We start from the raw sequence: 14,649 nt of genomic DNA, 5'->3' as shown, positions 1-14,649 counted from the left end.
GATTATTATTGACAGTGTCTGCTTACTACGCTGTGTTGCACGGGATCAGTGGGGAACGTCTGATTTACGCTGGACGAACCTGCCGTTTTGTATGCTCAAGATATCCAGCTTATTGCTTTCAATAAATAGGCTAACACGGTCTTACCAGCAGATCTCCGGTCTTCCCCATGTGATCACCGAAAGTTAATAATTATTACAAATGTTTTCAGGAGATCGACTGACAATTTTCGTCGCACCGAGACTTCGAAATTGCTTCACTGCCTTATGGAATTTAAGTTAAGCTCAATTTAATCAGGATAGAACAGTGTTGAACTGTGTGAATGTGATAAGCCTGCTTTGTGAATGAAAATTCCCTTAATATACGCATGTTTTTTACTATTCTGATCAGTGAAGCTAAATCAGGCCGGTGTGAGAGAGGTTTTTAAATTTTTAATCCCACAAAAATATTAAACAGGTAACAACTACAATGATTAGAGTTAGTCGTTTCTTGTGGTTAGTAATTGCGTGTTGTACAGTATTGCACAGTGTTGATCGTGTGATGCAAGTTGTGTAATACCGAAGAAACCAGTAATATAGTCCAAACGAGAAACTCGACCCTAACTGAGGAGTCTCCATCTCAATACCGACTACTTGGTTGCTTTAGCAGAGGGCCGAATCCTAAAAAAAACAGAGTGTACTATAAGTGGACGACTGCCTTCTACGTAAGGAGAGGATGTCATTATTGACTTACCATTCTGTAACGTTTACAGTAGACTGAAATAATCACGTGCGCAAACAGTAGCAAGTACTAAACGCCACGGGCGTCCCGGAGTGTTAGGCTTGTCAGATAGGGCAAGGTTATTTATGAGCGCGGACTGCCGTTTCAGCAGAAGGCGCCAACTCGCGCGTCTCGGAGTACCGCGCGAAGAGCAGGGCGGCAGCGGTCGTGCAGCCATGGCTTCGGAAAAAGCGGTCGCCGGCGTTGCCACGCAGTTCCTGGGCGCCTTCGTTGGTGAGTCTGGCCATTGGCGCAATATCGACCTTTCACGAAAGGAGCTAACTGATCTTCTCATTTAGAGGTATAGGAATTTCTCTTCGCAAGTCGCGTCGTGTCAGCTAAGACTCGAGCTCTAGAAGACAAACAACATTTTCCTTGTCAGGAGCTGACTGCCAGGACCGATGCGTATCTCTGGCACAGTGCAGTACTGGGTGGTGGGTGACGTCACCCGGGCATGCGCAAATGTGAGGAATAATCAGTGAAGATAGCACAGCCTTTCCATAAGCAAGAAAATTCGAAGCAGAAGGAGAAAGAGATTTGCTCCATCCCCATTCCTAGCCCCCAACCACAACCACTACTTCTATCTGAATTTGTGGTGTCACCGCCAGACACCACACTTGCTAGGTGGTAGCCTTTAAATCGGCTGCGGTCCGTTAGTATACATCGGACCCGCGTGTCGCCACTATCAGTGATTACAGACCGAGCACCGCCACACGGCAGGTCTAGAGAGACTTCCTAGCACTCGCCCCAGTTGTACAGCCGACTTTGCTAGCGATGGTTCACTGACAAAATACGCTCTCATTTGCCGAGACGATAGTTAGCATAGCCTTCAGCTACGTCATTTGCTACGACCTAGCAAGGCGCCATTACCAGTTACTATTGATGCTGTAAAACATGTACCGTCAAGAGCGATGTTCACCAATTATGGATTAAAGTTAAGTATTCCAGCAGCTACGTACGTTTTTTGTTAGTCTCATTTCCTTGAACTCTTCCAGACCTCACGCCAGCCTGCGTGAGCTAAAACGCGTGCCTTTCGGCTTCCTCTCATAGTGGGTTGGCTGTCTTGCCAATCCACAACAGAATTCATGTTTCTAATTTTGAATGATCGGTCTCTTGCACCCAGCCCCAGGGAGTGCTAAATTTATGGTCAGTTTGTGTTACGTTTACTAGGATGGATCCAAATTATTTCGTATGCTTCTTTTCGTACCGTCTCTGATTAATGTTAAACGTGAGATCGGAGGATGTTCAGAGATGATATAATATAGTGTCATAAGGCTATGGCAGGCCTCCACTGATTTTTCGTTAATTTCCAAGGGTGTTTGCCTATCGACACAGTGGGCCGAAACGATAAATATCGAACGTGCTATTCGAAATAGACCACATGACTGTGATTGTGGTGGCGGGAGTTATGAGCAGTGTTTACAGTAGTAACTACAGCAACGACAAAAGAATAACGGTGACTAAAATACTTTAATTACAAAGGAAATGACTTACCTCTCTCGTCATCGACGTTTTCGTCATGAAAAAGTCCATTTAATGTGTATGGTACGGGAAGAGTTCTCCTAATGCCATAATTTTGGTAATCTCTGTGTATGCCACGCAAAAATCTGGTTAAAGTGCCACATGCGTCGACTATTCCTTGCAACCGTAAGTCATGGAAATACGGATACTGCAACAAATAGAGTTGGTCTCTTTCTCCTGGACGCCCTTCTCTTTTAGTGGAATATTTCACTTATTTCCACAGCCTCTCGATGTTCTGCGTGTGGACACTCTACACAATGGTTCACGAACTCGTGGTTGAATCCTTCTGCTATTAAGCCGCGCGGGATTAGTCGAGCGGTCTAAGGCGCTGCAGTCTTGGACTGTGCGGCTGGTCCCGGCGGAGGTTCGAGTCCTCCCTCGGGCATGGATGTGTGTATTTGTCCTTAGGATAATTTAGGTTAATTAGTGTGTAAGCTGATGACCTTAGCAGATAATTCCCATAAGATTTCACACACATTTGAACATCTGCTTTTAATGTTTTGAAGGACTGAAAGCCGTCTCTAACCACTTTGCTACAAGCAAGTATAAAGCGCTTTAACAAACCGACTAAAGTTACTTTGTCTCTGGAGAACACTCTTACTAAATATTACTTACGGGACTGTCGTTCTATGTCATCGAATACCAAAATATGTTCGATTTAATTCTTTAAAGGTCGTCCTCTCTGGTTTTTTCTTCTTACTATGTTCTACTCGTCCACTTCAACTACTCTTTTTGGTCCACCGATCGATAAACTGTCGTTCGTCACTATTACATAACATCTCTGCAAACCCCAAATAGCTGCACACCGTATTGGTAGATAAGTCACTTTCTGATTCTGTTGCTTGCAGGATCTACTCTCTAGTCCAGCAAGCTGCAACAATTATACTGGTCTGGATCGATAATTCTGAACAGTCAAACTATGTATTTTTCCTGATGGTCGTTCAATTACCACAACTTCCACAATGAAATCCTAAAGGATTTCACTATCACAACTCTTCTTACTAACTTTTATAGATTTCGCCCCACTGCAGTCTACACATTCTCTCCTTTCGTCATCCGGCGTTAGTTTATACCTCCGACAGAAATTCGAACTATTCCCTACATTACATAAGCATGCAATTATATTCTTCCACGTCAGGCAATCGTCCGAAGAACAGTCTACGACATCAGACATCCCAACTCACTACCAACATAGATCGCACTAGTTTTCGCAGCAACTCACAAATAATTTGTCATAATTCCCGCCACCACAGTCTTGTGATCGATTTAGAACCACACGTTCGGTATCTGCCGTTTGCAGCCTGTAGTTTCGGTAGACAAACTTTCTTGGAACTTGGCGATTTATCTTTTCTGAACGCGATATTACGCTTATGTTCGTACAGCGCTCGGACAGACTACAGATTTCCTGTTCTATAATCACATTCACGTTGTAAAAGCCAGGTACCTCAAATGCAATTTTCTTGATGCAATAATTTACCAACAGCCGTATGTATTGTAAAATTTTATTTTATGAACTTCTTATGTGGTACCAGTTTCGGCATTACATTGATGCAATCTTCAGGCCCCACAAGTCATAGTCGCAGAATCGCTATACACGAAAGGAGACATATAACTGGATCCGTGAATCAAATCGCTATGCAACAGCTGTCTGTATCGCCTGGCCACCAAGAGCTGTTGCATATCTATTTGATTCACGGATCCAGTTATTTGGTTCCTTTCGTGTACAGCGATTTTACGACTGTGACGATATGACGTGTGAGGCCTGAAGATAGCATCAATGTAATGCCGAAACTGGTAACACATAAGAAGTTCATAAAATAAATTTCTACAATACATACTGCTGTTGGTAATTTATTGCATCAAGAAATACATGCCAGCCGTTGTCTCACAGTCCATGATGGATCAACAAAGATCAAATGCACTTGATCGCTGCACGCAAAATAGCTTTAGATCGCAAGATTTACCTAGTCTAATATGTTGTTTTAGGCTCCTCCACAGTAAACGAAGAATGTCGTTGGATTATCTTTTTCGTTGGCTGAATATGTTTTGGCTTTTGTTTATCAAGAAACCTAGATATAACAGGGAGCTAAATAAGTAATGGGACACTTTTTTTCTGAAACCAGCTTGGTCTTATTCAGGATTCCAATTCATCGTATTATTACCCATTCTTCTGGCTGCAAATCTCTGTTTTTCAACATAGTCTCCGTTCAGTACGACGGCCTCACACCACCTTTCTCGGAGGGCCTGTATGCCCGCGTCGTACCACGTCGACGTTAAAGCTGACGCCTTGCTGTTATCAGTAACCTCCCCACCATCCACGAACAGCTTCCAGCGGAGTGCATCTTGCAATAGACCTGTAAGGTGGAATTGGGAGGCAGCGAGATCCAGGCTGTAGGGTGGATGAAGAAAAATGGTCAAGTGAAGTTTTGTGAGCTCCTACCGGTTGCGAAAACTTGAGTGAAGCCTTGCGTTTTCATGGACAAGCAGAGGTTTGTATTTTTGTGGTGATGAACACGATGAAGCAGTTTCTTCAATTTCTTGATGGTAGCATTTTATACCTCATGGTTGATCACTGCAGCATGAGGGAGGACATCAAACAGAATAATCCCTTAAGAGTCCTAGAAAACCGTCGCCATAAATTCACCGGCTGAGGGAGCGGTTTTGACTATTTCTTCGGAGATGAGGCTGTCTGGCGCCACTCCATGGTTTAATGTTTTGTTTCCGGTTCGAAGTTATGAACCCATGTTTCACCGCCTGTGAAAATGTTTGACATAAAACTGTCGCGATCAGCTTTGAAAGCGCGAGCACTTTCGCACACATTGTCGTTCGTAGCTCTTTATGGTCTTATGCTAGGCTGCGAGAATCTCTGAATAACCCAGATGGCGGACGAATATGTCATCACTATCAACAGTGAACAGTGTACAGCGAGGCGTATGCCTGAGATCCGCCGATCACCTCGAAAGAGAGAGTGCGTACGATCCAGGAGTCACTACTGTGTGAGGCCATCCGACACGTGGGGGATCGGATAGGTTGCGTGACCTTGTTGCGATGATTGCAGACGCCTCGCCCAACGACTCACCGTGCTTTTGTGCACTGCTAGGTCTCCGTAGATGTTCTGTAAGCACCCATTAATTCCCGTGACGCTGCGCTTTTCCACCAAAAGAAACTGAATGACAGCTTTCTGCTTGGAACGCACCTCAGTTACAGACTGTCGCGTCTGTATTTTCCGGTGAGCGGATCAGGATGGGAGCTAGACGTTAAATCCAGTAATGAGGTGGCTCGTCCAACTCGAAGTCCTGGTGCTGGAAAACAAGCTGGATATTCTTTGCAGATAAGGGAACTCGGTGGGATAAAGGACGGCCGGCTAGGGTGGCCGAGCGGTTCTAGGCGCTACAGTCTGGAACCGCCTGACCGCTACGGTCGCAGGATCGAATCCTGCCTCGGGCATGGATGTGTGTGATGTCCTTAGGTTAGTTAGATTTAAGTAGTTCTAAGTTCTAGGGGACTGATGACCTCAGCAGTTAAGTCCCGTAGTGCTCAGAGCCATTTGAACCAATTTTGATAAATGATGTATACTTTTGATGAAATAACTGAGATGAAACACGAGGTAGGATAAGACCACTGTCGAACCCTCAGAGGCACCAACACATTTAATGTAAGTTGGGCAATCCTGCATGTACCCTGTGCAGATAAGTGCCACGAGAAACTAAGTCCCGTCCCGAGGGCAGAGTAACTCATTTCCAGCGTCTGAGGCAACTGTCGAAGGAATCTCCCAGCAGCACCACCGGCCCTGGTCATGTAGCTCCAGCGTCCATTACCACAAACACGCAACCTCTCCTGCTTCCCAGCGCCCTGGCTGACGTTAGGTTGCTTTCCTACATGTACATCCTATGCAATCTTATGCATTTCTACTCACATCCGCGACCCATTCGCGACAAGACGACATTTCGAAGGCTATGTATAGCGCCACCACCTATCGGAGCTTCATGAAACTATAGGGGTTGAAGTATTTTTCAGTCGACACTAGCCGAGAAAAAATATGTTGCACTACTTATTGAACGCCCCTCAGAATCTGATTTTTACGAAAATACGAGGCGTCTTTTTAAGCAAGTATCGTTTTGAAATTAAAAAAAAGACGTTCTAACATATCTCAATTACACTCCTGGAAATTGAAATAAGAACACCGTGAATTCATTGTCCTAGGAAGGGGAAACTTTATTGACACATTCCTGGGGTCAGATACATCACATGATCACACTGACAGAACCACAGGCACATAGACACAGGCAACAGAGCATGCACAATGTCGGCACTAGTACAGTGTATATCCACCTTTCGCAGCAATGCAGGCTGCTATTCTCCCATGGAGACTATCGTAGAGATGCTGGATGTAGTCCTGTGGAACGGATTGCCATGCCATTTCCACCTGGCGCCTCAGTTGGACCAGCGTTCGTGCTGGACGTGCAGACCGCGTGAGACGACGCTTCATCCAGTCCCAAACATGCTCAATGGGGGACAGATCCGGAGATCTTGCTGGCCAGGGTAGTTGACTTACACCTTCTAGAGCACGTTGGGTGGCACGGGATACATGCGGACGTGCATTGTCCTGTTGGAACAGCAAGTTCCCTTGCCGGTCTAGGAATGGTAGAACGATGGGTTCGATGACGGTTTGGATGTACCGTGCACTATTCAGTGTCCCCTCGACGATCACCAGTGGTGTACGGCCAGTGTAGGAGATCGCTCCCCACACCATGATGCCGGGTGTTGGCCCTGTGTGCCTCGGTCGTATGCAGTCCTGATTGTGGCGCTCACCTGCCCGGCGCCAAACACGCATACGACCATCATTGGCACCAAGGCAGAAGCGACTCTCATCGCTGAAGACGACACGTCTCCATTCGTCCCTCCATTCACGCCTGTCGCGACACCACTGGAGGCGGGCTGCACGATGTTGGGGCGTGAGCGGAAGACGGCCTAACGGTGTGCGGGACCGTAGCCCAGCTTCATGGAGACGGTTGCGAATGGTCCTCGCCGATACCCCAGGAGCAACAGTGTCCCTAATTTGCTGGGAAGTGGCGGTGCGGTCCCCTACGGCACTGCGTAGGATCCTACGGTCTTGGCGTGCATCCGTGCGTCGCTGCGGTCCGGTCCCAGGTCGACGGGCACGTGCACCTTCCGCCGACCACTGGCGACAACATCGATGTACTGTGGAGACCTCACGCCCCACGAGTTGAGCAATTCGGCGGTACGTCCACCCGGCCTCCCGCATGCCCACTATACGCCCTCGCTCAAAGTCCGTCAACTGCACATACGGTTCACGTCCACGCTGTCGCGGCGTGCTACCAGTGTTAGAGACTGCGATGGAGCTCCGTATGCCACGGCAAACTGGCTGACACTGACGGCGGCGGTGCACAAATGCTGCGCAGCTAGCGCCATTCGACGGCCAACACCGCGGTTCCTGGTGTGTCCGCTGTGCCGTGCGTGTGATCATTGCTTGTACAGCCCTGTCGCAGTGTCCGGAGCAAGTATGGTGGTTCTGACACACCGGTGTCAATGTGTTCTTTTTTCCATTTCCAGGAGTGTATTTTATTTTTACATGAAAGCCTTTACCTTAATCTACCTTTCTTCATAATTTCCGTCAATACTGAGACACTTCTCATAACATTGTACGAGTTTTTGAATACCCTCCTCATAGAAGTCTGCCGCTTGACTTGTTAACCACAGCATCACCACTGTTTTTACTTCGTCATCGTCGTGAAGACGCTAACCGCCCACGTGTTTCTTCAAGCGGAGGAACAGATGGTAGACACTGGGCGCAAGATCGGGACTGTACGGAGGATGATCTAGAGTTTCCCACGGAGAAGATATGATGAGATCTTTGGTCTGATTCACCACATGCGGACGGGCATTGTCTTGCAGCAAAACGATGCCGTTGCTCAATTTCCATGGACTGTAGCTTTGATTCTGGTGTGACGTGGGCCACCCATGTTTCATCTCCCGTAACAATTTGGCTTAAGAAATCATCACCGTCGTTGTGGTACCGCTCAAGGAAAGTCAATGCACTGTCTAAACGTTTGGTTTTGTGCACATCCGTCAACATTTTCGGTACCCAACGTGCGCACAATTTTCGGTAATTCAAGTGCTCGATCACAATGCCATACAAAACACTACGAGAAACATTAGGAAAGTCATCCCGCAAGGAGGAAATTGTAAAGCGTCTCTTTTCTCTCACCTTATTGTCCACTTCGTGCACCAAACTTTCATTAACGACCGAAGGACGCCCACTCCGTTGTTCATCATGCACATTTGTGCGGCCGTCTTTAAATGCTCTCATCCACTTTCTTACCATTACATCATCGATAAAGTTTTCTCCGTAAACTGCACAGATCTCACGATGAATATCGAGCGCTTTTACGCATTTAGCACTAAGAAATCTTATAACAGCCCGTACTTCGCAGTCGGCGGGACTCTCGATTATCGGAGGCATCTTAAACACTCAGTACACAACGTAAACAAGGAAGAATCCGACTGTAATGGCGTCAGTGCGTAGATTAAGGTACAGGCTTTCATGTGAAAATAAAATTATTGAGATATCTTAGCACGTATTTTTTAAATTTCAAAACAGTACTTACTTAAAAAAAACACGCCTCTTACGTATGTCGCGGCAGGCATCAAGCGTGAAGAGATATAAACGAGCCTAAATAATGTTTACGTCGACCACAGTTGTGATGATGACTTGGACTACTACCAGGGGTCTCAGGTCAGGCAAAGGACCTCCCTAGCAAATTCTGGCCCCGCCAGCCTCCGTCCCTGGCGTGGTGCATGTTTCAAGCGGTCATACACCTGGATGACTTCGTATCTCGATAACACAATCGACCTTTCGTGACGCGAACTGTGTTTCATCTGCTGCGGGGACCCACGTCAGTCTGCCGTGCATAGTGTGCTACTCGTGATTTCACTGTCCCTTAACCATTTACGTTGATGGTCACGTCAATAGCACGCGAACAGCTTCGCCGAGTTGCTCGTTCTCACGCGCCTGGTCAAAACAAACGTCCGTTTTGTCAGAGTCGCTTATGTCAGTGGATCTCCGAATTTTCGGCCCGTGCCGTCGTTAGAATGTTTCCCCAGTTGTCTCTGCTTCGCTTGCTTATCACGACACTTGCCAACACGTCATCTGTCGGCATTCAATCTCGTGAATCAATGGTCCTCAGCGTATATCTGTAGTGGGTGTCGACCGCGAGTTCCCTCATCTACCTTTTGTATGTGCGATGTTACATATGTTTAACAACGGGCAAATGCCAGTCTTTACACCATCTGCAAGTCTTCCTGATGTCTGTTACTATGATTTGGAGATGTTTCTTTCCCAAATGTGTCTACATAATCTACAATCATAACCACTCGGTTTCCAATGTTATCCATCAGCTCTGTACTTCTTAAACGTAGCTTAGAACGCCGTGAGGTTCAATAACCAATCCAGCTGAATATCTGACGCTGTCATGTTACACTTTTGGTGTTTTAGGAGACTTCAGTGTCTTTACAGCACCCTTTTCTGGCTCCGTTAAACAGCTGTTATCACAGAATCTGTTGTATGGAAACGCACAGAATAGCTTCGGTAATACATATTATTCTATGGGCCACCAAACGCAGTATCGCAATTCGAGTTTTCTGTGTAAATGGTGTCATTCTTGACGTTAAGTAGTTTAACGGGCTATATTTCTCCGAGACATATACAAACCACTGACAGCTTAAGGTCTTAAATCTTTAGATGCTTAAATCTTGACAGCCTGATCTCTACCATTTGCAGCCGACCCATAACAGTGTAGAGTTTCGGGATTCAAATGCGCTGTAAAGTTTTTTTTCAGGTTTTTGATGAATTTAAGTAGCTTTATAAGGAACAGTTTAACATCATTTAAACATGAATACCTTGTAACACGTTTCCAGATGATATGAGATGCAGGAGCAATAATTTCACAGAACTGTGTCACTGTTTCTTGGAGATCCTCTCAGATACTAAGGCAAGCTTTGAGTTCATTTTTTTTTCCTTTCAGAGAAAGAAGCAGGCTGACGTTTTTATTCAGTTAATACCAAAGTTATTTTCAGTTGGTAATCTTATACATCAGATTGTCAGTGTACTTCATTTTTGTGTGATTCGTCATTAGGTGTGTGCTGCTACTGAACTTTTAACCACTTCTTCGTGACTTTTCTATTGACAGTGATGGTGGCTTCATAGAGACATATCGTGCTTTATTAAAAGAACATTTACCAGAGATGGCTATTAAATTCCTAACTCAATTGTATAATGTACAGCATCATGAAGGGCCAATTAAGGCTTCCAATTCAGAGCTTGTGGTGTAAACGTGTACTTATGTAGTTTTATCCATTAAAGGAAGAACAAGTACCCAGACTGGAATCTACAGGATGGCAATAGTAAAGCTGGCACGTAAACTACGCATAATACGGTAATATCATCATTCACGAATTGGTACAGAAAATAAAAAAGAAACGTATTGAGACGTCCCATTACCACTTCAACCAGAATTTTTTTCAGAACTGAACACACCCAGGTTGATAGGAAAGCCTTAACTCATGCAGCATAGATAATTTGTAAGGCTGACCCTACTGGCAAAACTACCATGTTAAATTCTACATGGACAGCCAACCCAAGCTACATTTCTGTGTGACTTTTTTCTAGGTTATGTTTGACTTGAGCTACTTTTTTTCAGTATACAGAATCGATTTATATACTTTTCTAATGCTCTCTATATCGTTTAGGTTGCTTAGTGATGGATAAAAGTTTTAGATTCTTAGTTTGGCCACCCTGTAGATTAATTTACATCTTGCAGTACAGTTTAAGAGTTATTGTCTCCGCTTCGTCTATCACATGTGTGTTAAAAGTCTCTACCCTTTCTTTATAGCTAACCTCATATCACTGAACACTGGTTACGTCGTCGGGTGGTCGGCTGTGGCTATCCCTGTTCTGGAGAACAACGGGACTGCCAACGATACCGCTCCGTTGGATCGGCCGCTGAATAAAGACGAATCATCATGGGTGGCGACAGTCCTCTTCATTGCTTGGATCGCGGGCCCTGCAGCTTGCAGCTTCATAAGCCAGCGCTGGGGCTACAAGGTCGCCGGATATCTGGTGGGTACCATTTCGGCCATGGCCGGAGTGATCATCATGCTGGCGCCATCACTGGCCACCATGCTGGTGGGACGAGTCTTGACTGGATTTGCTGCCGGCTGTACACCTGTGGTCACCACGACCTACATTACCGAGGCGGCACAGGAACACATACGGGGCGCTGTCGGAACTTTCTTTGGGCTCCTCTTCAATGGTGGTATCCTGATCGCTTACCTCATGGGCGCCGTAGCCTCGTATCAAATCGTCTGTGCTATGGCCGTCATCTTGCCAATTGTGTACCTACTGGGGTTCTTCTTCCTGCCCGAATCACCACAGTATCTACTGTCCAAGGGTAGAGACGGCGACGCTGTCAAGTCCTTGAGATGGTTCCGCGCTGCTGGCCACAACGTCAGTCAGGAGCTGGAACAGCTGCGGTCGAATCTCGACAGTGGCGCGTCGGAAAACGGGGGGAGAGGGGTTTCGGTGGTCCAGTTCTTCAAGGACAGGACGTGCCGCCTCGGCTTCTTTACCGTCATCATGATCATCCTCAACCAGCAGTTCGCTGGCGTTACGATAGCTCTGAACTACTTAGTGCAGATGTTCTCCGCAACCGGCAACAGTTCGACAGCAGCCTGGTCAGCCGTAGTGGTTGGCGCCCTCCAGTTTCTGGCGACCTTCGTGTCCTCTGCACTGGTGGACCGGGCTGGGCGTCGCCCACTCCTGATGGCCACCAACGGCGGGATGGCCGTCTGCCTGCTCGCCCTGGGCGGCTACTCCTTCGCCCAGGACCGCGGATCGGACGTGGCTTCTGTCTGGTGGCTGCCTGTGGCCGCCATGTCGCTGCTGCTCTTTCTCAACGCCATTGGCGTCGGCCCGCTGTTCTTCGTGATCGTAAACGAGCTGTTCGCTCCAGAGGCCGCACCAGTTGGCGTCTCCATCGGCCTCGGTTGTCAGATGGTGGTCGCCACCTTCGTCATGAAGTCGTATGTCATACTCGTCGACTGGTTGCAGCTCTACGGCTGCTACTGGTTCTTCAGCACTTGTTGTATCCTCAGTAACGTGTACATATTCTTTTTCCTACCGGAGACAAAGAATCGTCCCATTAGTGAAATTCTTCGAGATCTAAGGAGAGAACGGAGAAGTAAGAATGGAGACGCAGAAAAGTACGATCAAGTGTCTACGAAGGAGAGTCATAAGCAAGTTGCATAGTAGTGTACAACATCTACAAAGTATCAGAACAAAACCAGTGATTTGCCCGATAGTGATTTAACTTGAAGGGCAAGACTGAATTCAGATTCCTAGATCATTCCTTTGTACTTTTGTTAGTTTTCTTTTTCTTATTTGTGCAGAGGCTAAATGAAGTCAGTTCTGGCACAACTAAATTGTGTAAACTGTGTGAAATGATTCTGTTCCAAAAGTCAAAGTCACGTAAGTATTAGGCGCTTTTTAGAGTATAAGGAATTGCAAAGGAAGATTTTAACTCTGTGGCTTTAGGGCTTTTCTTCTATCGACAGTTAAATTTACAGTTATGTAACGATTTAAGAACCGTTTCGAAAAGTCTAAACTCGAAACCGAAAACTTTGAAATACCAGGTGATCAAAAAGTCGGTATAAATTTGAAAACTGAATAAATCACGGAATAATGTAGATAGAGAGGTACAAATTGACACACATGCTTGGAATGACATGGGGTTTTATTAGAACCAAAAAAATACAAAAGTTCAAAAAATAATGACAGATGGCCCTTCATCTGATCAGAATAGCAATAATTAGCATAACAAAGTAAGACAAAGTAAAGAAATGCTCAATATGTCCACCATGATTCCTCAACTATAGCTGTAGTCGAGGAATAATGTTGTGGACAGCACTGTAAAGCATGTCCGGAGTTATGGTGAGGCACTGGCGTCGGATGTTGTCTTTCAGCATCCCTAGAGATGTCGGTTGATCGCGATACACTTGAGACTTCAGGTAACCCCCAAGTCAATAATCGCACGGACTCACGTCTGGGGACCTGGGAGGCCAAGCATGACGAAAGTGGCGGCTGAGCACACGATCATCACCAAACGACGCGCGCAAGAGATCTTTCACGCGCCATCTGTCGGACGTTTTGTGAACTTTATTTTTTTTTGTTCTAATAAAACCCCATGCCATTCCAAGCATGTGTGTCAATTTTTACCTCTCTATCTACATTATTCCGTGGTTTATTAAGATTCCAAATTTATACTGACTTTTTGATCGCCCTGTACGTGCTGGCGTAAGGACTGCAGTCAACCATAAATCACGCTTTACTGCACATTCAGTGTGGCTCTAGTTTCACATCTTACGACACTGGACTAAACTGGCTTTCGCGAAGCCTGGGTATATTTTCAATGTTCGTCAATGCGTGATTAGGTATGTGAAATTCCAGCAACAAAATAAGAACCTTATTACTTTTGCGGTAGCTGTAAAGAATTTCTTATGTACATGACAACTGGGTAAAGTAAATTATTCCTGTGATCTCTCTTCCGCCGAATGCGAGTGTAAACCTGCACATTTTTGCAATTTTGTTATTGTATTGTGTGGATAATGTGATACATGTCTGTACTGTGTTCATAATGACTGTTTCATCAAATAAACTTCTCGAACCTTTAATAAAGTATGTTGAATGTCTGGTTATCATTTAATGTCAGATATTTATAAAACTGAAACTGTAGCTTAAAAACGTAGTGACACTGTCATTGGATGAGTGATACGTCCTACATGTTGAGTGGTTCCATTTTTACAACTTTTTTAAGGAAACAGCAGATTGCTGAATACATTTCACTCTAACAAGGAACCCCTTTAGTGCGAGGTCGCAAGTTCAGTCTTTAGCAAGGCTCATTTGGAAGAGTTCTGCTAACAATTATGACAGGAAAAGTATTAGCTGCTAATGACTGATCATGGGCATGAGGAAGGCGACAGAAAATGAATGCTCTGGAGGTACAGAAATCAACACTTCAAAAAATGGCCATCGTCGACATTCAGCAGATGTTCAAAACAAACCATTAACTTATACCATAAATATCAAACGAAAAATAGCGTGTCACAGTGATCACAAAGTCCACACCATCCAGATCGAAAGCGAAATCATATGGGCCACAAACCAGTCACGAATTTCAGCTAGGTGTCCATTCTTTAAGAATGCATGTAGGACCATATTGGTGTAACGGGCTGATGAGAACTGATGGAATGTGATGGCGTGCAACCGAATGCGAAATAGTCTGTCGAGGATATCA

At 45.6% G+C, this 14,649-nt stretch overlaps 1 protein-coding gene across 1 annotated transcript; it reads left to right on the top strand.

The window, feature by feature from the left end:
* The first annotated feature begins 933 nt into the window (after window positions 1-933).
* On the top strand, window positions 934-12,689 carry LOC126416892 (facilitated trehalose transporter Tret1-like). Its single transcript, XM_050084776.1, has 2 exons — window positions 934-991; window positions 11,191-12,689. The coding sequence occupies exons 1-2, from the start codon at window positions 934-936 to the stop codon at window positions 12,603-12,605; spliced, it is 1,473 nt and encodes a 490-aa protein (XP_049940733.1). The 3' UTR covers window positions 12,606-12,689.
* Window positions 12,690-14,649: the final 1,960 nt, after the last annotated feature.

The sequence above is a fragment of the Schistocerca serialis genome, chromosome 8 (genome assembly GCF_023864345.2).
Source record: "Schistocerca serialis cubense isolate TAMUIC-IGC-003099 chromosome 8, iqSchSeri2.2, whole genome shotgun sequence".
In the NCBI taxonomy this organism is placed as follows: Eukaryota; Metazoa; Arthropoda; class Insecta; order Orthoptera; family Acrididae; genus Schistocerca; species Schistocerca serialis.
The sequence above is the reverse complement of the archived record's forward strand: the minus strand, read 5'-3'. Positions and strand labels throughout refer to the sequence as shown.

Coding starts and splice junctions, on each gene's coding strand:
- LOC126416892 (XM_050084776.1), top strand. CDS start 934: ATGGCTTCGGAAAAAGCGGTCGCCGGCGTTGCCACGCAGTTCCTGGGC. Junction 992..11,190: donor GTTCCTGGGCGCCTTCGTTG/GTGAGTCTGGCC, acceptor CTTTCTTTATAG/CTAACCTCATATCACTGAAC.